We start from the raw sequence: 27,188 nt of genomic DNA, 5'->3' as shown, positions 1-27,188 counted from the left end.
GGGAGCGAGGAGGCCCCAGGTCTGGCCTCGCTCAGGTGTCCGCCAGCCGTGGCCCAGCGCACCCCGTCTCCTCGTGAGTGGCTTGGGGCCCGTGTCCCCCATTCCACCTGCACCTTTCCAGTCGGGGTGGGGCCCGCCCTAGCCCCAGGGCGGTTGGGGCACAGGTGCCCAGGGCCACGTTACCTTCACACAGTTTTCACATTCGAAGCGCTTGCCGCTGTCGTGGGACATCTGGTGGCGGATGAGGTTGGACTTCCAGTTGAAGGCCTTGGGGCACTGGTCACACTTGTACTCACGCTCCTCCGTGTGGACAGTCATGTGCTGCTCCAAGCTGAGCACAGTGGACGGGGGTCACCGTGGGGCCCCCTCCCCGCTGCCCAGGAGGGCAGGGCCTCCACCCAACCCGGCTGCAGCCCCTTGGAGCCGCCCGCCCCCCGCCGGCTCCCTGCTCAGAGAGCAGAGCAAAGCCTGCTGGACCGTCTGTCCACCTCCTCGCTGGACGGGGTAGCGGGCTGGAGGGACAGGCACGGCCTGATGGGAGGATCCCGGGCGCGGCCAGGGCTGTCTCTCACCCAAGGCCCCCTGCCCCTGGCATCCAGAGGCAGGCGGGACCCCAGCTCACACTCTGGCTGCCCCTCAGGGCCGCCTTCACCTTGACCCTAACCCTGGGCCTAAGAAAAAAGGGGTGCAGAGACTTCTGACATCGCTGCCAGCCCCAGAGTGGGGGCACAGGAGCCCCAGGGCCACCCCTGAGCGGCCTGAGGGGGCGGGTGGACCAAGCCAGGCAGAGAGCAGGAGGTGGCGGGGAGGGGGCAGGGGTCGCCTCGAGAGGTGATGAGGTGCTAAGGGCGGCCGGCGCTGCCGGGGGAAGGGGCGTCTCGCTGGGAGGAACAGGCAGCTTGGAGGCCCCTCCTCTCAGGGGACACACCGCTTCCCCCCCGTCCGTCCAGGTATGACCGTTAATCTTCATGAGCGAAGCGGTAATACATCACGGCCCGTTGATCAGGGCCCAGCCATCCATTCAGATCAGAAACGCTTGGTTCCGAGCACCCGGCAGACTGTGTCTTTTCCCTGCTGTTAATTGTGATTTATGTGTTTATGTAAAGAAAACACAGACCCTCTGAGCAGCGCTGACCGCCGAGGGCCTCAGTCGGGATTTGCCCAAACTCTTATTTTCTCAGTCATCTGTTCAGGGTGGAGGGTTTCCGGTCCCCCGGGAGCCGTGCTGGGATTGGCGTTCAATTCCCGGCAATCCCACAGCCGGTTAGTGGCCTGATGGGGTCTTACTCTGACTTTGCCGGGCTGCCCTGGAGGAAATTCTCAGAGGCGGGAGGAGGGGTGGGTGCGCGCTGGGCGTGTAATCACGGTGGCCCTTGTGGCCCGCTTCTCTCCCCACCGGTCCCCAGGGCCCCAGCTTCCAGGTCCTGACGCCCGCCTGGCTTCGGGGCCGGGGCGGGGGGGCCCACGGCCGCCGTCCCACAGCTGGCCTGGCATCTGCGCCCATGTCTATGAAGTCTCCTGGAAGCAGAGGCTGGTGCCCGGGGGGGAGGGTGGTGCGGAGACCCCTGGGTGGCCCCTTTCTGCTCCTGCCTACCATCTGAGGAGCCGTGTGTGCGTGCAGAGGGTCTGCGAACCCCCTGGGCAGCAGCCCCCGGCCTGGTCTGGCCTCCCCACGAAGACGGCGGGGGCTCGACCCCTGCACTTCCCAGGGTCTGGCCTGTGTTCCTAACTGCCTTCCCGTCTGTCTCCACAACTCGGCCCTGACCGCAGAACGGCGGGGCCAGAGGCGGCTCGACCCGGTGACTCCTGGCTCCTCTGTCGGTAGGGGGCTCTGACCAGGGGCCTGGTCATCACGGTCAGAGCCGGGAACACACAGGCCCCTACCGCCAGCTCACGGGCCTGCTCTGTCCCCAACGGCCGATGAGAGGGCCGGGGAACCTGCCCCAGCCTTGCCGCCCTGGAGGGGACACTCGCCTGCCCCTTGCTGACCTCCGCTCCTCCCAGGGCCCCCTCCCAGGGCCCGGCCCTACATCCGGGGTGGCTCCGGAGTGGGGGGGGGGGGAATGCAGCACCTGTACTCGGTGGGGAAAATCCTCTCACAGTCCTTGCACTCGTGGGCCTGCCCGTCGCCGCCCCCGCCGCCCAGGCCCTCCGGCTTGAGCTCCTCGGCCAGGCCCTCGCAGAGCGCGGCCCCCACCGAGCTGCACGCGTACTTCTTGTGGCGTCGCAGGTCCAGCTTGGACTGGAAGAGCTCGTCACACGCGTCACAGCGGAAGGTGGGCTCCTCTGCAGGGAGAGAGGACGGGAGGTGGGCGGGGCCCCGGATCCCCAGCCCCAGCCCCCGGGCCGCCTCCCATGCCACTGTCCCCGCCGCACCCCCTGCCCCCCCGGGCTGCCCGGGACCCGCATCTGCCCCAGAAAAGGCACCGAGCAGCACTGGGCGCCTCCCTGTGTCTCGAGAGCAGAGAAGGAAGCCAGGCCAGGCGCTTGGCATACGAATTAGGCGAGAAAGGCGACAAGGCTCCGACGTGTGTTGTAAATCGCAAGGTCAAGGTGAGACACACAAACGGGAGGCAGTGCCCCGAGGACCCTGCCAAGCCAACCGGCTGGGAGCTGCGGGTCCCCGGCGACGGCCTCCAGGCCCCCCCCTACAGGCTGGCAGCTGTTGTGAGCCCCTCCCTGCCAGGACCACCCGCATCACCCGGTCTGCACAGACCCTGCACGAAAGGCCCGGGGACTAGTGAATGGCAAGATGTGGGTGCGTGTGCGCGGCTGTGTCAATGCGTGTGTGCCCCACATGCGTGGGGGTGCAGCCATGTGTGCAGGGGATATTCACACAGCTGCCTCCTCACCAGCGCAGCCTTGCGGGATGTGCAGGCACTTTTGTGCATCCGCTCTCGTGTGCGTGTTGGGAGACATGTTTCTGTCAGTGGCTGCAGGTGTGAAAACATGCACACCCATGTACCTTCACACTTGCACACGTGTGCACGCTAGTGCGCCTGGTGCACCTGGCTGCACATCTGTGTGCTAATGTGTGTGCACGCTTGGCACATGTGCATGGCTATGCTTCTCTGCACACGTGTTACATGTGCACACGCCATGCATGTTAAGTTTACACACGTGTGTGTGTGACTGATCATGTGTTATTGCGTGGTGTGCACGCCCATTTGTGTGTGGATTACGTATACACGTGTTTGTGTGAATGTGTGGGTGGGTATGTGTGCATTTGTGTGTGGGGGTGAGTGGGTGTGGGTGTCCCATAAACAAGGACCTCCAGGCCCGCAGTGAGCAGAACCTTAACCTCGGGCTGCGAGCTGATGAAAGGGCCTGACCCTTGCGGTGCAGGGGCTGGGGGGTGGGGGAGGTGGGGACAGGAAGAGGGGGTCCTTCTGTCCCCTCCTGGTGTTGGAGTGCAGAGGGAGGGGGCAGCTCGGCAACCTTGGCCGTTTGGGCTGGGGAAGGACTGGGCAGGGGCACCTCCTCGGGCATCCCTGCCTGCTGGCCAACATGAGGCTGCTGTCCAAAAAGTGCTTATTTGGAGGAAAACACGAGTGGGCGGGGGAGAGCAGCTCGTGCTCAGAGTCTGGGGACCCCCACTGCAACACCCAGAACCTGAGCTCAACTCGCGGTGCAGCAGCTCTGCCCCCAATATCCTGGAAAGGCCAGCCCTGGACCTGCCCCAGATGCAGGCTGAGTCACAGAATGGACCAGAAGGAGGCAAGAGGGCCAGCTGGTTCTCACCAAAGCCAGGGATACAGGAGGCAGGGAGGGCGGCCGTGCCAGGGACCTCTGAGCAAATGTCTAAAAACACAGGGCCCCCAGGGCAGAGCTGCTGGGCAGAAGGACGGAGAGGCGGTGGGGCCGCGGCCCACCGGAGACGGAAGTCAGAGGGGATTCTAAGGCGAAGCCCGTGGAGGCCTCGGGTGCCAGCGTGGAACCTGAACGTGACCCGGGGGAGGGGGCGGTGGCCGAGGAGCGTGCACATTACAAAGCAGTCATTGGGCAGGACTACAAGGCTGCCTTTACATCGGGACTGGAGCACGAACCCGCTCTCCAGGGAAATGCCCACTGTGAAGACAACAGGGATACTGAAGGCATGGCGATCCCTGAGCTTTGCAACAGGTAAACAGGGGCTGGGGGCCGGGGGGGAATGACGGGCGGCCCGGGCCCCAGAGAGAAGGTGGTTGAGTCGTGTAAGTGGACCCCTACTCTGCCCGGCGCCCAGGAGGCAGGCGGCAGAGCTCCAAGTCTCCACTGAGGGTGTGAGAAATGCACCCAGTGTGGACAGCAAGCGGGGACCCGCTATCACCTCCCCACAGGCCTCCCGTGTCCTTAGAAACGTGGATCCCTTTCGTCTGGGTCCCGGTACCCAGAACAGCCTTTTAGATGCAACCTCGTCTATCGAGGACGGTGAACAGCGAAGGCCCTGCTGCAGAGCCCGGGGAACCACACTCCATGTCCCGGGATAAACCGTCCCGGGAAAGAACGGGAAAGACAACACACACACACACACACACACACACACACACACACACACACACACACACACGCTCCTGTACAGGAGAAATCAACACGACGCTGTCAATCACCCTTCAGAGAAACAGTTTTCAAAAAAGAACACCCTCTCCGGAGGTCCCGTCGTGGCGCAGTGGTTAACGAATCCGACTAGGAACCATGAGGTTGCGGGTTCCATCCCTGGCCTCGCTCAGTGGGTTAAGGATCCGGCGTTGCCGGGAGCTGTGGTGCGGGTTGCAGAGGCGGCTCGTGTCCCGTGTGGCTGTGGCTCTGGTGGAGGCCGGCGGCTACAGCTCCGATTGGACCCCTAGCCTGGGAATCTCCATGTGCCACAGGCGAGGCCATAGAAAAGACAAAAAGACCAAAGGAAAAAAAATAATAAAATAAAATAAAAAAGAACACCATTTTAGAATGGAGTTGGATAGACGGAGTCCACACAACTGCTCTCGGGGCTTTATTCTGATTTCCTGGGCTGGGATACGGCTGAGCAGGGGTGATTGGTAGGTCCTCCCACCAGCATCCTGAAGTTAGAAATGCCAGTTTGCGTTGACCCTTCCCGCCCCCAGCAAAGAACAATCACCAAAGTTGAAATCTGAAAACAAAGACAAGAGAAAGGGCCACCCCACCCATCCAGGATGCTGACCAGCTTACTTCTGCAGCCTGGATCCGGCATTTGGATTTGTAATGAAAATCCAGCCGAGTTCTCACTCTGAAAGCACCTGAAGGCGCCCTGGAGGCAAAGGAGAGTGCCAGCCATGGAAGGCACCCTCTCCTGCATGTCCCATCCCACCAGCAACCCAGGTGTGTCCAGGTGGAAGGATGGAGTTGGGGACAGGACACGCCCAAGCCTCGCCCACCCTGCTGTTGTGTGGACAGGTGTTTCAGCACCGTCTACGCAGGCAAGGCTGGCACTGAACACACACCTGGGGCAGGCTGGGCGCGGGCAAGGAGGTTTTCATTTTTCTAGCACGAGCAATTCCATTTTAAAGAAATACTAGAGTATGTTACCTTGTGTTACAGTGTGTTGTATTGTTTTATGCTATATTATACTATACTACATTTTATATTGTATTGTATTAGATTAGATTAGATTAGATTAGATTAGATTAGATTAGATTAGATTATCTGTCTCGTGCTTCATACACAACACACTGCATCCTCTTGCCCTTTTTTGGTGAGTGGGAAAAGTTAATAATTTTGAGCCTTTCTCAGAAGAAAAAGGCATATTTGAATGGAAATGATTTTCTTTATTTTCCCTCAAGATCAAGAAGTTCTCCTGAAAGAAAAATCTCTCCCGTCTCTATTGAAAGAGTAAAAACAAAATAAAAAGTCCCTGGAACTCATGAATCTGAAAGTGGCTTCCCTCTGCTCTGCATCGCTGGTAGGAAAATTGGAATTGAATTTCTTGACAAAGCGGCAGCTCTGAAAGAGCGTTTCCAGAACCAGACCCACAGGACCGGTGCTGCTCCCCACGGTGAACTGGCCAAGGCGGGACCCCCGTTTCTCCCGTGACACCCAACGCTGTCCCAGCAGAGCCCTGCCCCGACGAGGGTGGCAGAACTGTGATCCAGCACTGACCTCTCTTTGTCTCAGTGTGTGTGGGGGGGCAGAGGGGGGCTGGGGGACTGAGGCCACGGGCAGATGCTGCATCTTCTCCTTAAACCAAACCAAACCAAGGCCGCGGTGGCCCCATGCCTTGTTTGTCAAGTCTGCGTCTTACTCGTCTATTGGAAGTTCCATCAGTAACTTTTCATGGCGGAGCAGGAATATAACAGCAAAATACATCCGTGCCTAATGGCTTCAGGGACCCGGGGACACAATTATGTGGCCTCTACATGCTAATCCGCCAGACTGGAGGCTCCAAAGCCCTCCAGAGCCCACTCCAAATTCCCCCCGTGATAAGGGGCCGCTGCATTTAGCTGGGGCTGGGATGAGAGATGTTTTATGATAATTATCTTAGGAACAGTTGTACATTTTCTCTCTGCACGAGTTGGAGTTAACTGGGGGGGGGGGGGGATGGCTGTTGGGAGGTGACAGCGCAATCTTGACAGCAAAGAGGGTGGAAAGTCAAATATCTGATGTCGGACTGTTATGTGCGGAAAGCAACCAGCCGCAGATGTTCGATCAATTATTGGGAAAATGTAGACCCAGGTTATTTAAGATCGGGGGTCGGCAGGGGAATAGGAATCCAGGTTCCTGACACCTTTAGGAAGGCAGACGTGTTGCGTTGCGCCCACGAAACCCGCGGCTGAGCGCGCTCCTCGGGAGGAAGGCATTGCTATCTGCGAGTTCTTTGTGTTACCGAAGATCCACAGGCCTTTTTTTTTTAACAATTATTTTAAATAAAATGAAACCAGCCCCTGAGACCCAGAACTCAGCCATCTGCTATTTTTTTTTCCCCCCAAAACCAACGGCCTTTGGAAGTTTCCGGGCCAGGAGTGGAATCTGAGCCGCAGCTACGACCTCCTCCAGATCCTTAACCCACCTCGCTGGGCTGGGGATTTGAACCCGTGCCTCCACAAAGACAAGCTGGATCACTGCCCCACTGCTCCACAGCAGGGACTCCCGCCCTCTGCTTTTCTTGACGGTTAATTAAAACCAAAGTCTAGAGGGGAGGCTGCATCGACTCCGTCTCATAGAACTGTCCTTCCGGGCAGGTCACTTTGGGAACAGCTCATGGTCCACGATGGGGACTAGAAAGCCTTCCTGCTCATTCCAGCACAGGCTCCCTGCTCAGCCAACGGCCCTCCCAGAGCCGTGCCATAGGAGGGCCTCCTCACAGGACCTTGCCGTTGGTGGCACTGATCATGGCCTTGGAGCGTCTGGAGGGGAGGGGAGGGGAGGGGAGCGGGGAGGAGACGGAAGGGAAAACCCCACCTCCCCTCTTCTCCAGCAGAGCTGGCAGCTCCCGAGATGGCAAAGGACAGCCTGCCTCTCTGCCCACGTGTGGGGTCTCACTCAAAGACGAGGTGCCATCTGCTCAGTGGGGCACTTAGGGAGCTAAGGGACCAGCCAGTCCTCCGTGGCCAGCCTCCTCCAACGACTTTCCCTCTGCGCCTTAAATCTGCCCCAGAGCCCTAAGGGGAGCGGGCATACTGCTCAGCAGCACGGATGAAGGAAGGGAAACCTGTGTTTCAGGAATCCCAGCCTGGACGAGGCTGGGATTGCCTCAAGTGTCCGCGGAGAGAGGCCTGAAGTGTGCCTACTGGACAAATGCATGGTGACCAGCCGAGAGGAGAGGACCCTGGGGCGCGTGCTGCGGTCCTGCTGGAAGAGGCCCTGCAGAGCCTTGCCTTTTTCTCCATCAAAGACACCCTCCCTCTGCGTTTATTGTGGGCATTCGCCTTTAACTACCGACGGGCACTGCTGTCCAATACACAGGTGCCTTCGAGGTCACTGCTCTCCCTTCCACGAGACCAAAACGCTCCCCGGGCACGGCGCTCTGGAGTGAATGTTTCCCAACAAAATGGGGTCTGCTTGTCTGGCGCATGGACGTTCTCAGGCCAGGGATCGAACCCGCGCCACAGCAGTGACGACGCCGGCTCCTTAACCCACTGAGCCACCAGGAAACTCCTGTTTGTTTTTAGGGCGCGAGGGAAGCAAACCACGCTGCTTCTGCTGATAATAATCACATAGTTTGCAATATCCCGCAGGACTCTGACCACAGCAAAGATGTGAGGCAGCGTGACACCCACTCGCCCATATTGTCTGACGCCCTGGTCCTGTCTTGAGTTCAGGGTGTGGCCCGTACAACCCGAGGGAGAGAGCAACGCACTCAGGTTGAGAAGCTGTTAGGAAAGTGCCGGCTCGGCCCCTCCCCGGGGTCTGAGGGGCAGGCCGTGGGCAGCAGCTGGGGGACACCCGGCCCCTGCCATGGGGCACCGAGCGACAAGAGGCCTCGGGAGCCCCCAGGCCTCTGCGCCTGCTGGCTGGGGGCTTACCGTCCAGGCTGGGGGGCACTGTCCCCAGGGAGTAGGCGCCTTCTTTCACATGGACCAGCAGCTCTTCTCCTGGCTCAATGTCCTTAATGACTTTATAATAAATCTAGGATGGAGAAACCAGAGAGAGAGGGTCAGCGTCTTGATCCTTGCTGCTTTAAAAGCCGTCCCGTCTATGCCCAGCCCCCGTGCCACTGACACGGCTCCTCGGGGAGGCTGGCCCGCCGGGCACTGGACCGGCCTTCTAATTGCTGCGAAGAGGTTCCCCTTTGGAACTTGGCAGAATATGCTCAGAAGGACTGGAGTCTATTTTTTGTTTGTTTTATCCAGACTTTGGATATTGATAAAGGGGTTGCAAACTGAAATCCGTGAGGAAGCCCCAAAGTTCCCAAGCGAGGCGTGTCCTAGCAGGAAATATGGGAGCCTGGGTGGCTTCCAGGAGTCCTCCGTCAATAGGTACACAAGGCACCCTGCTGCCTGGGGTGAGGGGGGGTCTTCGGGGGTCGAGAGTGAATCTGGATGCTTATGAAAGTGGTTCTGAACCCAGACAGAGGCTCCGGGGACCAGGACAGCAGGAGTGACTATCACATGGGTGGGACACTGTGTGCAAGGGGAGGTGACGGGGAGCCCCTGCCCACTGCAAGCTTGGTGCCAGCAGCCATCTGCGGTCGGAGATGGGGAACACCCCTGAAAATGGATAGGGGTGCGGTGGGGGTCAGGATAGGGTCTGCAGCCTGGAGCACGCTCTGGGGGCTAGGGGCTAGCCTTAGGACTCGGAGCAGCACCTTAGCTTGCCAAGGTGGAAAACTCTAGCAACTCAGCAGGGCAGCATGAGGGAGCCGTGGGGGATGGAGCTCAGGGACTTCTCCAGACCCTTCCAGGAGCCCCCACCCTCTCTGGAGAGCAGGGAAGAGCTCCTCGGGGTGGGGGCAGCCACCCCTCATGCGAGCAGGGCTGATACCAGGAACCCTGCACCTTAAAGTCAGACCGCGGGATGCTCTCTCACAGGCTCTCCGCTGCCGCGCACGCTGGCGTGCGGTGTTTGGGTCTCTCTTCCGCTCTAGCAGCAACTGGAAGACTCAGCCCCAGGACTGGTGGGGAGGCCAGAGCAGGACCCAAGACAGACCCTTCGGCCCCAGGGAGACCTGGAGGCAGAGGCTTCTCCAGGCCATTCCCGCCCAAGGCCCTCTAGCAACACCCTCCCCCGGAGGACCTGGTGGCTGGGTGTCAGGCTGGGATCCCAGACGCTGCTGGACGTGGTTCAGGTGCCCCAGGGACTGAGTTGGACACCCGTCTGCTCATCTCCTCCTCTCCCCCTCAATGGCTGGAAGGCTGTGAGCCCGCATTTCCTGACCCCCCCCATGTCCAGCTGTGGACGGCCCCACAAACTGCCAGCTCCACCAACTCCAGAACGACACCAATGCACTCTCAAAAGGCAGAGAGCCACGCCGAGTCCCCAGACGCCTCACTCAACACTTGGGCAGTGGAACTGTGCCCAGCAGAACATTCACCTGCACAAATATCTCCGAGGGCAGAGTTCCTGCCTCTGCAATCCTCAGTAACTTCTCTTGGCAATTATTCCCTGGCGTGTCTAAGATAATGACGGCAAATTTAAAACGGAGAATAGAAACTGCCCCTTACTTCTGCAATGAACTGTTATTAAGATCCCAGTTTTGCATTATTTTGTCTGAACAAATACACAGTGGTTGAATAACTGTTTAAAAAGATCAAAACTCCAGCTGTGCTTCAAAATCTGACCCAAACTGCACCCCACCCTCCAGCAAAACCCGGCGGAGCCTCTGAACCTCCAGGGCGGTGTGGCAGGGACTGTTCAGACGAGAAGGTCGCACTTTCATCCGGCGCTGGGGAGCGCACCCAGCCAGCGCATGCCCGCTGCCCGTTGAAGGAGCCCGCTGTGGCTGCGGGGTGGGCCGGTTTGTCCATGAGCTCGGGCTGCGGCCCCCGACCGCGCGGTGGCTTCTCGAGGGTCCCCGTTAGAGGGCAATGTGGACCCGCCCGCAGCATCCTCCCCGGCCGAGCGCCGCGAGGGCCCAGGACGCACGAGGCGGGCGGGCGGCGCGCTCTGACCTGGCGTCCTGGGCTCCTTGGGCGACACTCAACGCGACCGCATCCTCCCGCCGCCCGGCTGTTGGGTCCCGCTGCCGCCTGGCTGCGGGGGGCCGGCGCGGCCCGCCTCCCTCCCCGCCATCCCCATCCCCACCTCCGGGGGCCACGGGGCTTCCGATGGATCCCGCGCTCTTACAGAAGGCCACGGGGTCTCCGGGGATCCCCCACCCCCCTTCTAGGGTCGCCTGACTCCTTCCCTTCCCTCCCCCAGCCCCCTCCGAGCCCCCCCGAGCCCCCCCCGCCCGCGGGGGAGAGGCTGCCGGGTCCCGCCCCCCACGTCCCTGCCAGCTCGCAGGGGGCCCGACCTCTGGACCTCTCCGCAGGCTCCAACCCGCTCGGAGACCTGCCGGCTCATCTCTCCGACGACCCCTGGGAGGCCGCCTGGCCTCCGGGGGAACCGACCCTCCCCAGCCGCCGCCGCCGCCGGAGGGTTAGCGTGCAGGTCGCCGGCAGGTTTGTGCGCAGCGGGCGCCCCCTCTCTGGCCGGGACCCTCAGGACGGGAGCGCAGGACACGGAGCCGGCGGAGCGGCCGCGGCCCCCTGGACTTTGAGCGGCAGACGGAATTAATCGCTATTAGTGCTAATTGCAGGGCCGGGGCGGGGCCAGGGGCCGGTGGGTGTCCCGCACCTGCTCCCACCTGGAGGAGGGGGCGAGGCGGTCACCAGGAGAGAGGACGACGACGACGACGACGCAGACGTTGCTGAAACGCAGCCGGTCGGCCTCTGCCGCCTTTGCCTAGGACTCAGGGTCCCCCACGGGGTATCTGGTCCACACAAAAGCCCCGGGGTTTACCACCGCTTCCCAGTGGCACTGAGGCCTTATCAGCAAGAGGCGCAGAGAGAGTCGTGGTTCCTGGTCTGCAGGGTCAAGCAACTTCCCGGGACAAAGGCCGGGCTTAGGTGGGACAGGCCTGGGCGGTCTTCTGGCTTCTAGGCCATGACAAATTGCGCACTGAACGGAGCCAGGCCCCTTGTGTTGGCGGCCTGCAGTAAGCTATTAGTGCAGCAAGAATTCCTCCAGTTGGTGCATAATCTGCCTCCAGCCTCGGGGGCCAGGTGTGCATCTCGGAAGGGCTGAGCCCCGAGGATTTTCACAAGAGGGAAAAGGCAGCCTCAGGGCCGAAGGCACCCGGCCTTGGGGGCCCTCTGGTTCCCAGGCTCAGAGCGGGAGTTTGGAAAGAAGCGCTTTTGTTGACAGGCTCGGCGTCTGAGTACCAAATCCAGTTTCTAAATGGCGGCACCGCGACAGGACACCGTTGACACCGGTGGCCTTTGGATTGTGTGGTGAGGCGGAGCTGGGATTTTCTTTCCGGTTTCAGGATCTGAGACAGGAGGAACCCCAGCAGCCGCTGAGGTCACTAGCGCTCGTACCTGTGTGTGCAGACGGTTTTTAAAAACTACCAATGCCACACAGACCTGACCCCAAGTCAAAGCCGCGGTTTAGCATTTCCACCTGTGTGTAACGGCCACAACTTTATTAAACGTGGGTGGTGACACCGAGCCGGGGCCTTGGGTTCCCACTGTACTGAGCACCCGGCCCAGTCTCTTCCCCTTGGGCCATCGGCCATCTCTGGACACAGAGACAGGTCCCGGTTCGCGAGCAGAGCTCCGGGACCGCTAAGTGGCCACGTTCTCAACAAAAGACCGAGAAAGTGCCTGGGAAAGGCTCGCGCCCACCGTGGTCACGGAGACCCAGCCTCTTAAGAAAATCAACGCCATCTTCTTATCTCCCCCAACCATGGTCTTTAAGACAAATAGGCCAGATTTATAACGTCTGTCAGTTTGGGTGACTTTCTCCTTAAGTTTGTTTGTTTTTGTGTCTAATACCAAATCAACTCATCCGGACAGGTCCTATTTTCAAACATGAACACTTCAAGTTCCCCCATTTCATCCCTGCTTGATCTGAGAACTTAAAAATTTGAACAGGTGCAAAAGTCCAACCTTCGCTGGGTAGAAACAACGCGATGGCAGATGACCGGCCAGCAGCTTGAATCCAGGCTGCAGCCGTCTTCCCCCCCACCCCCGAGCACGCGGTTTTCTTAAAAACATGAGAGGAAAGAGACGGGGACAATGGCTTCCTTCTTTCAGACCTGTTTGAGATGCTTCAAAGGAGTATTTGTGAAAAATAGGTGAAACCTCTCTCATGGTGCTTATCTTCAAGCGTCAACATCTCTCCACCCTAGATTTCAGAATTTGCTTGTGCGTGAATTTGTGCAAGGGGCTTTGCACGACAGGGGGTGCACAGCAAGAGTCACTTGTTCTAAGAGCTCACTGCAGAGCACGTGGCCCAGGGGCCAGTCCGCCCTCTGAGAGAGGATGCTGATCCGAGGGTCCCCCGGGCATTTTTGGTCTCCTCCGGGCCCCCCCCCAAGCGGCAAGCTGGCCTTCACGCTGCCTCAGTGTTTTGGGACCTCTAGAAAAGTCACTGTGTCTCTTCACTCCTCACTGTCCCCAAACGTAGGCCCATCTCTCTCAGGGGAAGCGTGGACCCCGGCGTCCTGAGGCTGGCTGAGGGGTTGAGCCTTTGGAGTTTGGAAAGCAGCCCAGGCCCTGCTCCGGGATGGAGCAGGGAGGGTCCAGGCAGGTCTCCATCTTCCTTTGCCCTGCCTTCACCGAGGGCTCCTTCCCCTGGCCCTCTCTGGCTGCGGCTGTTTCCGGAGCAGGGGCAAGGGGACTGCTGCTCGGGGTTGGCTGCCCCCCTGCCCCCCGCAGCCTCCAGGCACAGGCAGGCCGTTCCTTTTGCTGGGTGGGAGGGGAGAAGGCATGTCATCAGGCTTGTCTCCTGTTCCCACGCGTGGCTGAAGCAGTGTGTGCTTCAGTCGTTCCGTTTTGCTGCTCTGCATTCTGTCATCTTCCCAGCAGCTCAACACGATAAAACGCTTGTATCCTTACCTCTTTCTATGTTGTACTGTTTTTACCTGGATGTTACATAAATATGTATTATTTATAAATTATTACATTATCTCTAAGTTATTGTATTTATAGAAATACACAGTATACTGTTTGGACCTGGATTTAACTATATGTGTATATTATTGGTCCATGAAATTGTCTTCATCATTCTGGAATGGCTTCTTCTAAGAACGTATTCCGTTTAATTAAGAGGGAGGAAATATAAATGCTGGTAGATGCCAGGACGGTCACGACACAGTTGAATTTGTACCTTATTCTTTGCCCAAAAGAGGGACAGTCTGCTCCAAAGAATGAAAATGCAACAGCTTTTTTCTGACTCAAAACAAACCTGCTCTGGTTTCAAAGCCTTTTGGAAATTGGTTAAGAAGTGCGCACACACACTGCCCGCGTCCTTCTCATTTTCACAGGGAAAATTGTATGTAATTGTCTGGAAGCTGCCGCTGAAACCGGCCCATCCATTGAGGCGCTTCCATTTCAGAAATCCTGGGGGATGAAAGCAGAGGGGCCGTCGGGCCACAGGGCAGAGCGTGGCTGGCAGTGGCCCCAGGGGCCTGCCATTTAAAATCCCGACCCTGGCAGGTGGCACGCCCTGACACGGGGTGCGGGGGTGCCGGGTGCGGGGGGCGGTGCACACCGGGCAGAGGAAACGAAAGCAAAAGAAAAGGCCTTGAGCCCGGCTGGGAACACCAGGTTCTCATTAGAAACAAGCGCGGGCGCTCGCCGAGCGTGACGTGGTTATCAGCCGGCTCGCGTGCTAATGAAATGTGCCTTTGTTTCACAGGCTCTGTGGGGGAGACCCTCCTTTGTCTGCCTTCACTCCGGGGAGACTGGCCCCCACGCTCAGGCCGAGCCCCTCGTTTGCCCACGGAATGTGCCGGCCGTGGTGCATTTCCCGGATGCTGCCCGGCCCCGGGCTGGGGGGCGCAGGGGGGCTTGCAGCCCCTCTTGAGGGCCGCTGGGGGTCCGAGGCCCCAGTCCTGCTCCCCAACATGCCTGTGACCCCAGCACCCCAGGGGACCATCCTCAGGCCCACTGGCCACCCGGCCTCCTGCTACCCACATCCTTGCCCTGTTGTGGCGACATGGGAACAGGGGAGCAGGCGGCCCTGCCCAGGTCTCTCCCTGCCTGTGCTGCTGCTGCTGCTGCTGCTCGTGGGCATTTTATTTCCAAGCTCTCGTTTTCTTTCTTAACATCAAGACAGATCCAGAAACAGAGCCTGTCTGTGTCTCTTGAAACCTCTCACACCAACCTATTCGCTCATAACTGTGGGAGAAAGAACCACCCAGGTGTGACCAGAGCGTCTCCGGGTTTCTGCAAAGTCAAGTAGGAGTTGGAGGCTGCTGGGGGAGGGGAGAGCCGCGAAGTCGCAGGGAGGAAGGGGGGTCTGGCCTCCCAAGGAGGACTAAGGCTCCGGGGCCCTGCCTTCCCTGCGTGCAGGAGGAAATGCATGGCCCTGCTGGTCCTTGCTGCCCCAGGGTCCCCACCCACAGCCACACACAGGAGGGCAGAGACTGGTGCCCAAGGAGCCAGGTGGAGGAGCTGCCCACCGCTCAGAGCCCCGGGGCTCCAGGAGGGGCACAGATGAGCGCCTGGAGGGGCCGTGAACAGTGCCCTGTGGTCCCATGGCTTGTGGCGGGGGGAGACAGCTGGGTTCCCGTGGCCCTGTCTGGGAGGGAGGGGTACCTGGACTCTGTGCCTGCACAGCCGCACACCTGCACACTGAGGGGGGGGCGCTCTGTGGAAACTTCGAGACATTTGGCAAGTTCTTTCCAGGCTCCCCTGCCAGAAACGCCACACAGGAGCACACATGCCCCCTTCGTCTGCACCGAGGTCCCGGGCTGTGCCAGATGCAGCTGGGTGTGGGGCACTTGGTCAGGGGCCCAAGTGGCTCCCAGGAGAATGAGGCCTGGCTGGACTGGGCTCTGGGAGGCTGCACAGCCCAGTGTCTGGGCTCCCTGAGTGCCCACCATGCAGCCAGAGGCCAGAACCCCACAGCCCATCTGGACACCCGCAAGGCCTGAGGAGCTGAAAGGACCAGATTCCCTGGCCTCAGCCCGCTGCCCTGTATGAGTCTCCCCGGAGGACACAGGACCATTGGGAGGCCAGGCCCCTGGCAGCCGGGCGAGAGCTGCCTCGTCTCCCTGGGGAGCCACTTCCTGCCCTCCCTGGCCCTCTGGAATCAGGGGTCAGGTCAGTGCTTTTCTGATTGAAGTGATTTGGCTACCAAATCCTGTCTGGAAAACCCAGAACTGTTTCATAGATCTCAGATCCTGGGTTCAGTCTCCTTCCTTCCACGTCTGTGCTGGGTTGCGGGCGGGTGTGTGTGTGTGTGTGTGTGTGTGTGTGTGTGTGTGTGTGTGAGGTACCCTGAGTGCCAGGAAATCCAGGTAGAAACTCTTGGGATTATGGAAATCTGAGAAACCCCATTAATATCATGTAATGTCTCCTTCTCAAAGAGAAGCCTGTCTTCAAAAATCTTTGCTTTATTACTAATATTTCAGGGGCGTTTTTATTCCAGCTCCACACAGGCCCGGGCTGGTGGCTGTGCAGCAAGCTGAGCTCCCAGCGGTCAGGCCTGGGGGACAGAAAGGCCTTCCACTGAGGCCGTGTACCCTTCCTGACAGGAAGCCCAAGCCAGGTTTTGAGAGGGACTGTCTAAAAAATAGTTCAAAAGCTACTATCTCCCTTTCAAAAAGGTCTTCCTATAATTCGCTTCACGCAAACCCACACACACTGAGGGTCTGTGTGTTTCTCAGGGCAGTTTCGCTATTATCAGTATTAGAATGTAAAATTGTACTAATTTCTCAAAGGAAAATCCCACAACGGCCCATTTTGCTTTGAGATCTGCGCCTCTTGGCTCCTGCCTTTCTGGGCGTTTGGAGGTCACTGCCACGCAGTGAAGTTTGGACATCAGTGGAATCTCGGTTGCCTGGTAACAGCGGAATCACCCCCCCCCCTCAACGTGGTCCAGGGAGGCAGAGCGCGGGTTCCTCTGGCTGAGGATGGAGGGTTTGAAACGCCCCAGAGGGAGGAATCTCGCTGCCTCAGGACATTCCATTGTTGCTTTTGCTCAAACGAGAAGCCTGGTCCTTAGTGTGAGAGCTAAAATGGGGGCAAGGAATCTCCTATTTTTAGGGTCCTAGCAGAAAAATATCCAGCAGGTGAGGATGAAATGTTGAAATCCCATTGGGTTTAAGCAATAGAACCAGGTATGTTTCTGCCTCTAAGATGGAGAAGCACGGGCGATAAAACGGGGTTAAATGAAAGGCACCCCCTGAGTTCAGGACTATTATTCTGCCCCAGCGAAAACCCTCCTGTCCACTGGTCCCGAAGAGACGCAGGGCTTGCTGCAAAGCAATTAATTCTACTCAGACCCCGTGTGGGGCTGAAATAAAAGTGCACCTGAAATATTAACAATAAAGCAAAGACTTTGAAGACGAGTTTCTCGGAGAAGCTGAGAGTCTGCTTGCTTTTTCAAAAGCTCTTGCCACAGAAAGATGCCTGCTTCACTGCTTACGTTTGGCTTAAACATCCGAACAAACATTGACGTTTTTAAGTAAAAAATCTAGAGCCTACTTTTTTTTTTTTTTTTTTAAACTCTGCATCTCACAAAAGTGTGGTCCTGGTCCTGGACTCCCGGTGTTTTATCCACTGCCGCTCGGCTTCCAGACACACAACCAAGAACACAGGCTCTCTGCAAAGAAGGGGCCTCAGAAGGACCATCTTTCCACGTGCTTTAAACCGAGTTCTGCTGTGCTCGCATTTCATGTCCATCCACGAGGAAAAGCGTGGGGTGGGGGTGGGGTGTTTATTTTAAGTACCATTAGACTATTCATCGTCTCGTTTTAGGACTCTGCTTTTGCTTTATTTCTGCAATATATTTTCCAATCTGAAATGCCCTTATTTTCCAAACGTGGGGTTCTCAGCGAAAAGCTGGAGATGCCTCGGCCGCAGAGGGGACCTCGAGTTCCCCAGACGGTGGCCAGCGGGGGAGGGCCGCCTGGTCCGGGCTGAGCCTGGCGGCTCCGGCGGGTCCCAGGGCCTCGTGGCCGTGTGCGCTTGGCACTTCCGAACGCAAAACTCTTCCCCTCAAGAGCCTCAAACTGCTTTTCAGGGTTGGCACAGGCGAGCTGTACCCTTTGTTCTGTGGTCTCCACACACTTTTTTTTTTAAGTGATGGCCTCTTTGTGCACATGAAAATCTCATGAGTAACCCCAAGGTAGAGGTGAAAGCCAACTTCCCGGATGGGAGGGCCGGCCCGGCGTCCTGGGGAGTCCGTGCTCTGGGGACACGGCGACAGCAGGGCCCGGGGGGCCTCTGAGCAGGCTCTCGGGGGCCATGTGCAAACTTGTACTCCAAGACAACCTTGAGGCGCTCCCGGCCCTGGGGACATGCTGCCTTCTGGGGGAAGGAAGCCCCATGAGGCATCTTCTGTCTTGATCGGCTTCAGACAGTGGATGCCTGTGGCCCTGGGCCGGCAAAGGACATGGAGGAGTGAGTGAGGGTCCAGAGTGCAGGGGGGGTCTTCAGTCTTCTAGGGCCTGGCAGCAGAAGCCAAGATGTCCCTGGGCCCTGGTGGGGCCTGGGCTGGAGTCAGGCCCTCACAGCTCAGGAACAGCAGCAGTGGGCTCCCAGCAGGGATGGGATTTTGTTCCCAAACAGGCTGGTCTCCTCTGCAGGCTGCTGGGCTGCCGCAGCGATTCTTGGGGGTCTGGGCAGCTGGGGCCTCGCCTCAGGGGGTCCGGTTCTCCAGTTCTCCCACGGGGTGGCATGTGTCGAAACGATGGGCCCTTCGGCCTCAGACCCTGCCGGCTCGGTCTGCCTTTCTTCCCGTAAACCATTATCTTTCAGATCTCAAGCCCCGTCAGCCCTGGACGAGGCCGCCAAGCCAAGGCTCTGATGGTGCATTCATGGGGTGTCACCAAGTTCCCGGAAACTCAGCTCTGGCCAAGTGTCACACAGCCCCCCCTGCTGCAGGACGGGCTTGGAAGAGGCGCGGCTAACCCTTCACCTTGGTGCCCCCACTCCCATCCATCTTGGTGCCAACGCCCCAAAGACAGGTGCCGCGTGCGAGGACCTACCTGCTCGTTGATCTGACACATGGTGAGGTTCTGGTCGTCACAGGAGCATGCCACGCGGATGTACTTGAGCCAGCTTCCCGCCCCGGCCTGATTAGCATCCACGCAGAACTTCCCACTGCCCAGGTCTTCGGAGATCTGCCCGATGAGAAAGAAACCCGAGAAAGATCAGAGGCATCCTGGGTATGGGAGCTGCTGCGCTCTGCATTTGCCCAGTAGGGAGCCTGCTGTTCAGGCTCAGAGCAGGAGGGCAGTTCAGCTCAGACACCAGCGACCCTTGGGCATCGGTGAGGCCCACCCGGCCCGCCCATGCCCCGGAACTGCCCAGAGGGAGCCTGACGCCCTGTCTTTTCTCACCGAGCAGATCGCTGCCCTGGCCTGGCAATAGAAGTGCCACTGTGCGAGAAAGCAGAGGCCGCTAGTCCGAGAGCAGAGCCTTCTGCTGAGAGCCCTGGGTGTGGGCTGGAGATGAGCGGTCTTGAAGGTGAAGGTGTGGCTGGGGTGTGGCTGCACTTGCATCTGGCTCTGCATGTGCCTGTGCGCACGCGTGTGTGTGCACGCCTGCGTGTGCATGTGTGCAAGCCTGTATGTGCATGCTCACCGCAGCCTGCACACTGCCTTGCGAGAAGGAAAATCGTCTGCTTTTCTTAAAAGTGGAAGTTTCCATCTGACAGCAGCGCACACGGACGCCCAGCCTCTCAGCCCTCAGAGGCCACGCGGGCTGCACTGGCACTGGGGACCTGGCTGTGGTGGTGTTTTCTGAACGCGCTTCTGACAGGCAGAGGCTGGGAGCTTCTTGGCATGTGCCCTGCCGAGCGGGTCGTTTACCAGAAGACCTGACTGCCGGCCCCTGCCGACAGCAGGGGGCGGGAGGCGGGGGGTACCCCAAAGCCGCCGGCTCTGAGGTGGAAGCTGCACGCAGGGTCCCTCCCACCTGTTCTCCCAGCGCCTCTGCTCAGGGTCCTGAATCCAGAGCCCTGGAGGCCACAGCACCTCGGTCAGCTTCCTGGGCAGCCGCCAGGTGGCTGGGAGGGAGAGAAGGGCTGAGGCCACCGCCACACCTAGGGCTGGGAGTAGGTGACCTGGTGGTCAGGGGTGTCCAGATGGGCAGGAGAATCTGGGTGGGCAGGGGTGTCCAGGTGGGCAGGTATGTCTAGTTGAGCAGGGGTGTCTAGATGGTCAGGATTATCCAGTGGGCAGTGCATCCAGGTGGGCAGGTATATCCAGGTGGGCAGGTATGTTTGGTGGGCAGGTGTGTCCAGGTGGGCAGGGATGATGGGAGCAGGGTGTCAGAAGGACCAGTGACATCAGCACAGACAGGAGGCTGGCTTCAGGCCCCGTGGCCTCCACCCCGGGTAAGGACCCCGGAAGGGAGGGTCCCCGAACCTCCGTAACCCCGAACGCCCATGAACACTTTCTAAATGGCCAAGGGCCCACCCGGCCTGTGAGTCAGCGAGGTTTCGGGAGGCGGCTGCCTTGCCGTAAGGGGCACACCTCTGCCCCCCGCAACCCCGGAGCCCACGGCAGCCCCTCCTGTGGGAGCAGCTGCTGCAGAGCTGGCCTGGAAGGGGCTGTGAGCCGAGGCCTCGGTTCTGAGGACCCTCGATTTTGGGGACTTAAGCCAAAGAGCCCTAATTCCGAAAGACAGGAGAGCGGCCAGAGGGCCGGGATACTGTGGCCGCAGGGAAGCTGCCCGCCCAAGCCTCCCAGTCCTCGGCTGCCTGGGGCTGCTGGGGGGTGAAGGGGGCACGGCTGCTCTCGCTGCAGCAGGAGGCCTCCGGCTGGGGGTGCGCAGGCCACACGGGAGAGGCCCCTCCCCAGGCACTAACGCCTCTCACTTGCCCCTCCTCTCACCTCCCACCCCAACTGCAGGAAACCCACAAAAAAGACCCACCAAGCAAAGCTGTGGTTAGTGGCACCTCCACTCAAGGAGGCCTCTCCGGCACAGGGAGGAAGAGGGGCCGGCTGGCCGAGACCCAGGGATCCCCCACCCAGGGCCCCTGTGTCCCCCACCCAGCATCTCCGCAGGTGGGGGTGGCTGTCTCTCTGTCTCTGTCTGTTTGCCTGTGTCTCTTGGGACCACCCTGCCCGGGCCCAAGGAGACACTCAATGATGCTGTGAGCGCGTGGGCTCTCCTGCGTCTCTGTCGCCCAGAGAGGGTGCAAGACTTCTAGGTTCTTGGAGGCCTCGGGGCTGGGGGGTGGATGGCAAGAAAAGCCAGGATGCGGGGATGGCCTGTTGCCTCAGCTGGACTCTGTGTCCCCGCAGGATGGCTGGAAGGTTCCAGGCTCATCCCGGCTACCCGTGCCCACACCTGAGCCTGGCCTAAATGCGTGAGCAGCTCTATACCTGCACATGGCCGCCCAGAGAGCTGGGCCGCTCACCCACCCCACAGCATCACTGGGAAGAACTGGCCTGGACAGACCCTCCCCCTAAACATCCCTCTCAGAACAGACCCCTCCCCCACGGGACGGCCCTGCAGGTGCCTGGACACGGCCCATGTTCTCCACCTCCCCTGTGCCATGGCTCCAGCGCCAGGTCCCTCTAACGCGTCTGGACGTGGACATGGCTGGTGGCTCCCCTGCACAGACACTATCCTGGGGCCTCCAGTCTGTCCCTGTCCCTCTCGGGGCACAGGGCCCAGGGCTCAGAGGCAACAAGCCCCTCAAGGCCCCCTGCCAGGTGAGAGCGTGCCCTACTCTGTGGCCCGCAGCCGGTCCTGGGAAACGTGCCCTCCTCTACTCAGGGGACCCGGTACCCCCGTCCCTGACCCTCCGGACCTTCACAGGGTGGCTGGTACTTCTTGGTGGCCCCTAAAGGTCGGGGGACCCCTGGCGGGCTTTCTGGGGTGACTGCTTCCTTCCAAGGAGACTAAAACTCGACCTCTGAGAGGTTTCAAGGAGCTGCTGACCCCTCCTCCAGGGGAGGCACAAGAAATCCTGCTGAACCTGCCAGGAAGGGCCAGGTTGGGGGGCGGGGCCCCACCTGATGCCAGGACCATGTCACTCTGAGGGGACTCCAGCCCCGTGGGGCACACCTGGGCACACCTCAGTGTTGGAGTGGAAGGGACAGGAGGCTGGCCGTGCCTTGCCCAGGCGGGCAGGATGCTGAAGACCTGGCTTCTTGCCTGGGGCCTGGATGGGTGGTGCCGTCCCTGCCTCCAGCAGAGGAGAAGCGGGTGGCCTTTGCCTCCCTCTGCCACACCCCCCCCCCCGTCTCTGCTCTTCTCCCAGAATGTCATCATGGTGGCCAAGCTGGGCTTCTGCGCAGCCCACGCCATGAGCTGCGTGGGCTCAGGCCTCTTCTGTGCCAGCACCACCCCCTGCTCACCACCCGGATCTCCCAGGCGGGTTCGTTATCGTCCATGTCATGGGACAGGACATGGAGACCCCGGGAGCAGGGCCGCCCCAGCCCAGCTGGGACAGGGCAAGGACCAGCACGAGGGTCTCTGTGTCTGCTTTCTGCGATCCAGAGGGCAGGCCTGGGCAGCCATGGGGCCCCCTCCCGCCTCTTTTATTTTTTCGTTTTCTTTGGGTTTTGCTATTTAGGGCCACACTTGTGGCACATGGAAGTTCCCAGGCTAGGGGTCGGAATTGGAGCTACAGCTGCCAGCCCATACCACAGCCACAGCCATGCAGGATCCAAGCTGCATCTGTAAACCATGCTGCAGCTTGCAGCAATGCTGGATCCTCGACTCTCGGAGCGAGGCCAGGGATCGAACCTGCCCCTTCATGGATACCAGCCAGGTCCATTTCTGCTGTGTCACAACGGGAGATCCGCTCCCGCCTCTTTTGGAATGAGACGTTACAGGGCCCATAAGGTCAGGTCAAGGTCATTCTCTGTCCGGCTTGGCGGGGCCCGCGGCCCGGCTCGGCCTGTGCTCAGAGCCTCAGCCGAGAGGCCAATGCCGCTGGAAAGGACGGAGGAGGAAAGGGTGAGTGAGGAGCCCCCGCCCAGGGCTTGACGGACGGACGGAAGGAAGCAGGGGGTCCAGCCCGCCTCCTCGCCTCCTCCATCTCCGAGGGCAACGTCCACCGGCTGTGGCCTTGGCCGCAGGGCTGGGGCTCTGCAGATCCGAAGTCTGGCCCCCCTTACCTGAGGGCTTTCTAAAGCCTGGCTCTGGGCTGTTTGGGGCTGAACCTCGGGGACCAGGCTCCAAAGGAAACTGCCTTCCTGTCCTCTCCCCACTTGGCCTTCCAGGCCCCCCAGCCCTCGCGCCCACCCCGCCGGTCTCCCAGCTCATGAAGCGATGAAGCGCCCCCACCAGCAATGCTGCATTATAAACCAAAGGGCTAGAAAAGCGCTCTTAACCCTGATGATTTTTTTTTTTTTTTTTTTTTTTTTGCACATCAGTTGAGGTTTCCTGCACTTCTACCTCATGGGCTCTCTGCCGGGCTGGTTCTTCACATTTCACGGGCCCTGCCAGCCCCAGGCCTGTCTGGGGTGTGCGAGCTGGTGGGAATGCCACCGCGTCTGGGGTCGGCTGGCTAATGGGTTCGGACCACGAGCGCGCAGGAAGAAGCGGCCGGGGAGTCTGCCTCCACCCCCAGCCCTGCGTCCCGCTGCGGCCACTCGGCTCGGCAGAAGCCTGGGCACGGCGTCTGCCCCTGGGACAGGTCTCCTCCTTCTCACCCTGACCCCTTCTTTGAGTTCCCAAGAGCTGACTCAGAGCCATGCGCCCAGCCACCAACTGTGTGGGGCTGTCCTATCCACAGGCACCCGGCGTGTACAGACACACACACACACACACACAAACACGCACAAGCACACGCACGCACACTGTGGTTCCGATGCATGGCATCCACGAGGGGCTCAAGCCGAAAGTCCATTCTGGGGATGGAAGGAGGTGGGGGAGGGCGTTCTGGAAACACCTCTGCCGGGTGTGGACGCGGAGCCTGAACGAGCTCGAACATCCTCCGTCCTGACCCTCATTATGGGCTCAGTGGTGATAAGACTGAACACGATGGCGGGGTGCAGCCCGCTGCGGGGGGGCAGATCCGAGGCCCAGCAGGCACGTCACCGGCTAGGGCCGGGAGGAAGGCGGGGGAGGGAGGAGGCGGCAGCTTCTAGAAGCTCCTCCTCCAAGACGGAGGCCAGCCTGTCTCCTAAGCTCACAGAGGGGGTGGGTGGTGGCTGGGAAGAGCCGCTGTCCATGGGCTTCCGCCCAGAAAGAGCCCAGAGACCATGGCCACCGCCCACAGTTCCGGGCCAGGGGTGCATGGGCTGTGGTGGGATCAAGGCCAGGTCTCCATCTCAGAGACCAAACGCACGGCCGGGATGGAGCGTCTGCGGCGGGTGGGGAGGCTGATGCTTGGCAAGGCCCCTGCCCTGAGCCCAGGCCCCTGTGTTTGGGGCCAAAGATGCCTTCAAAGATCAGACCAGAACTCACCCAAATGCTGTGTAACCCCCGGGTTCGCAGACCCGCTCCCCCCAAATCCTCACCCCAGGTGCCATGGCGCTTGCTGGGGCTCACAGACCCCCTCCCACCAAACACCCGATTCTTATTTCTTGGCCTTTTTTCCTCTTTCCTCCCCAGGCTGGGGCTGCACGCGTCTGTGCACTTTGCAGAAACCCGGAGGGTGAGATGCGGTGGGCGCAGAGTTTCAATCTGACGCGGCGCTTGGCCCGGGCGCAGCGGGACTTACACGCCTGACTCGCCACCGGCACACAGGGTGCAAGAGGAGGGCTGCCGCCAGCGTGGGGCTGTGCGGGATGTGCCCAGGGTCCCCAGCCCTTGGAGTGGCCCGAGCCGCTGGGCTGTGGGCTTGAGTGGTGTGGGGGCTCTGCTTCCTCCGAGCGGGTGTCCTGGCCCTCATGGCAAGTTGGCAGGTTGTGTGTCACCAGCCACACATCAGAAATAGGTGTTTGAAACTAGTGCGCTAAGGTCTGTGGGGAAATGAAGGGCTGAGAGAGACTGGCTCAGACCCAGAAGCCCCTCAGGAAGACGGGCAGTGGGGGCGGTTGAGTCCTCAGGACCGGGAGCCAGGCCGTCCCCACGGGCAGCCTGTGGCTGGGCAAGGGGCCTCGCAAAGGGATGAGCACCCCGTCCCTCAGGGGGTTCAAGGAGGCCTCGGTGGCCAGTTGCCCCGGGTGCTCCAAGGGAGGCTGGACTCCGACCACAGGCGCCCTTCCAGCCTCGATGTTTCGGATGCTGAATCTGACAACACGGGGGTCGTCTGGGCTCCTGTCTCAGTTTCCCCTTTGGAACCAGAAAGCCTCTTTCCTGCTTTCCAGCTCCGTGGGGACCCGCGGTTCCGGGCAGGGATGGTGTGTGGTACGGAATGCCTGGTTTGGCCACGGCAGCTCCTTGGAGACTTCCGGAGGGGAGCCCTGCCTGCTCAAGGGTGCGTGGGCTGCGGGGAGCTGTTTGTGGCCCCTGTCTGTGGGCGTCTGCTGCCTCCTGGCTGCTTGCTGTTCACCTGCTCTTCTGACCTGTGCCAGGTCGGGGGCTGGGCCCAGTGCAGGTTCAGGACGTGCTGGTCAGAGCAAGGTCCCTTTCTGGGTCGGGGGTCTTCCAGGTGGGTAAGAAATACAGATTCCCGGCTGGCTGGGAATCTCCAGTGGGCTGCCTGGGGCCCTGAGGGACCAGCCAGGCCTGGCAGCAGGCAGGAGGGGCTCATCCTGTGGGTCTCCCTTCAAGCATCCCTCTGTCCTCCTGTTGGGGGGGCTCTCACCATTGTCTGGACGTCCTTTGGGTGTCCCCAAAGAGAGAGCCTCCAGTCACTGCAGAGAGTCCTGGCCTGGCCTCAGCCCGCAGCAGCAGGGGCCCTCCTCATAGGCGCAGGCCAGCTGCTGAGCCAGGGCTGATGGCAGGCGTGCCGGGCCCCTCCCCCAGGAGGGTGGCTGGCTGCTCTGGCCCCTCCCAGGTGGCAAGGTCCCTGGAGGTGTCATCATCAGCGTCATCACGGATGGCAGACTTTGGCACTTTTGGGGGCACATTCCACGGGCACTGAGATGGGACTGCAGCCACTGTGTGGACAACCTGGTCAAAGCCAGGATTCCAGGCTGATTCTGAACCTGCCCCCAAACAACGGCGGATCCAGCCCTTAGTCCCGACTACCAGCCCCTGGTCCCAACCCCCGGCCCCCTTTCTCTCGACTTTTAGGAGACAGCTAGTGTCCTACAGGCAGCTCCTTGCCAGAAGATTTCTGCAGAGATTTCTGACCTCGAATAATCCAGGTGTAAAATCTGGTTGTAAACACCCTGCCCTGCTCTGTCCTCCCACCCCAGCGCCAAATTCAGGGACCCACGCACGTCTGTGGGGGCCACCTGCCCCCATCCCACGGGAGCTCCCTGCAAAGGCCAGCAGGCAGTCCCAGCCTTGCCCTGTGCAGCTTTATGGAGATTCTGCTCTGCCTGGGGTGAAAACACTCACATGGGGTCCAGCCGACAGCTACTGGCCCTGGGGGCCAACCAGAAAGCTGGATGCCTGGGGCAGGGCAGAGTCATGAGACGCCATCCATGTGCCAACACCTGGGACGGATTGGACAGGTGAAGGCTCTCGGTGCAGAGAAGCCCCTCAGATCCTAGTCTGGTTTGTAAAGTCCCCCACCCCCAACCCCCCTTGCGAGCTCCACCCCCGCCCCCGTCCTGGCCCCCACTACAGGCTGCAGGCCTGCCCCGATCCCTGAGCTGTAGTGTGGTTAAATCGCTAACAACCCAAACAGCTTTTCAAACCCTGATTTGATTTGAAGTTGGGTCCAGAGCAGAAGTCTCTGAGCCTAAAGTCTGCACATGACCGCAGACTCAGCTGTGACATTCTGAAGTGACACACTGGTGTTTGTGTCTTGATCATAAAAAAGATTGGAAAAAAAAAAACCCCAAACACTCAAAACCAAAGGCTTGTGGCAGCGTCCTTGCCCGGGCAAGGCGGGAGCCTGGGGCCTGCCCACAGGAAGCGGTTCCTGCGCTGAGTCGAGGCGAGGCCCCCAGGAGGTGTCACATTCATAACCTTTTTCTGGCCACGCTGATGGTGACAAACTGCAGAGCTTGTGGACGGGGCAGCCCCCCCGACTCCCCCCAGCAGGTGCAGGAGGAATTCCCACAATGGCTAAGCTGCTGCAAATTGGGGGATGGGGGCTTCCAAAAATAGCCAGCAGGCTCCTTGAGGCCTTGGAGGCAGGGCCTGCCTGCACTTTCTCTTTGCTAGAAAAGAGCCCCACGTGTGGGAGCCAAACACCAGGCTGAAAGGCTCGCCAAGGATGCCCGGGGCCTCCTCACTCCACCTCTGTCCCTTGGCTGGGATTCTGTGCCCTCCAGCCCACGACCTCAGCCCAGGGCCTCCTCACCCTCAGACCCTCTGGGGCACCCCCGCCACCGAGGACAACAGTCAACAAAGGCTGCACCTGGGAGTGGTGTGCAGATGCGTCTCGCAGAGATGTGGCCATGCGGGGGTGTGCCATGTGCAGAGCGTGGCCCCTCGGAGCCTGCCGGGGGGTCTCTCCACCACACCCATGGTCCAGAGGAGGCAACCCTCTGGCCACCACCCTACAGACGGCCAACGCTGCCCTCACCACCAGTGGCTTCTGAGTCTCACTACCCAGGCACTAGATGCTCACCTCCCTGCGGGAGCCTCGGTTGGATCCGTATCTGTCGATGAGGAAACTGAGCACAGAGC

At 60.2% G+C, this 27,188-nt stretch overlaps 1 protein-coding gene across 11 annotated transcripts in view; it reads right to left on the bottom strand.

Annotated features, from left to right (window-relative positions):
• The window catches only part of PRDM16 (PR/SET domain 16), a 307,527-nt gene that overhangs the window by 26,878 nt on the left and 253,461 nt on the right, over nucleotides 1–27,188 (bottom strand). For 10 of the 11 annotated variants that reach the window (XM_021095209.2, XM_084962608.1, XM_084962606.1 and 7 more), the window contains 4 exons: nucleotides 18,575–18,709; nucleotides 8,457–8,559; nucleotides 2,073–2,286; nucleotides 184–331 (listed from right to left, as the gene is read on the bottom strand). In XM_021095209.2, the coding sequence (XP_020950868.2) occupies nucleotides 184–331; nucleotides 2,073–2,286; nucleotides 8,457–8,559; nucleotides 18,575–18,709 (600 nt within the window). Of the gene's footprint in view, nucleotides 1–183; nucleotides 332–2,072; nucleotides 2,287–8,456; nucleotides 8,560–18,574; nucleotides 18,710–18,928; nucleotides 19,165–27,188 lie in introns of those variants that run through there. The other variant, XM_084962607.1, reaches the window with a different exon arrangement.

Source organism: Sus scrofa, chromosome 6 (assembly GCF_054392235.1).
Source record: "Sus scrofa isolate SSC_HxYL_T2T_F1_AM1 chromosome 6, Sscrofa_HxYL_maternal_Yorkshire_Landrace_v2.0, whole genome shotgun sequence".
NCBI classification, from domain to species: domain Eukaryota; kingdom Metazoa; phylum Chordata; class Mammalia; order Artiodactyla; family Suidae; genus Sus; species Sus scrofa.
This window is presented reverse-complemented; position numbering and strand designations above follow the sequence as displayed.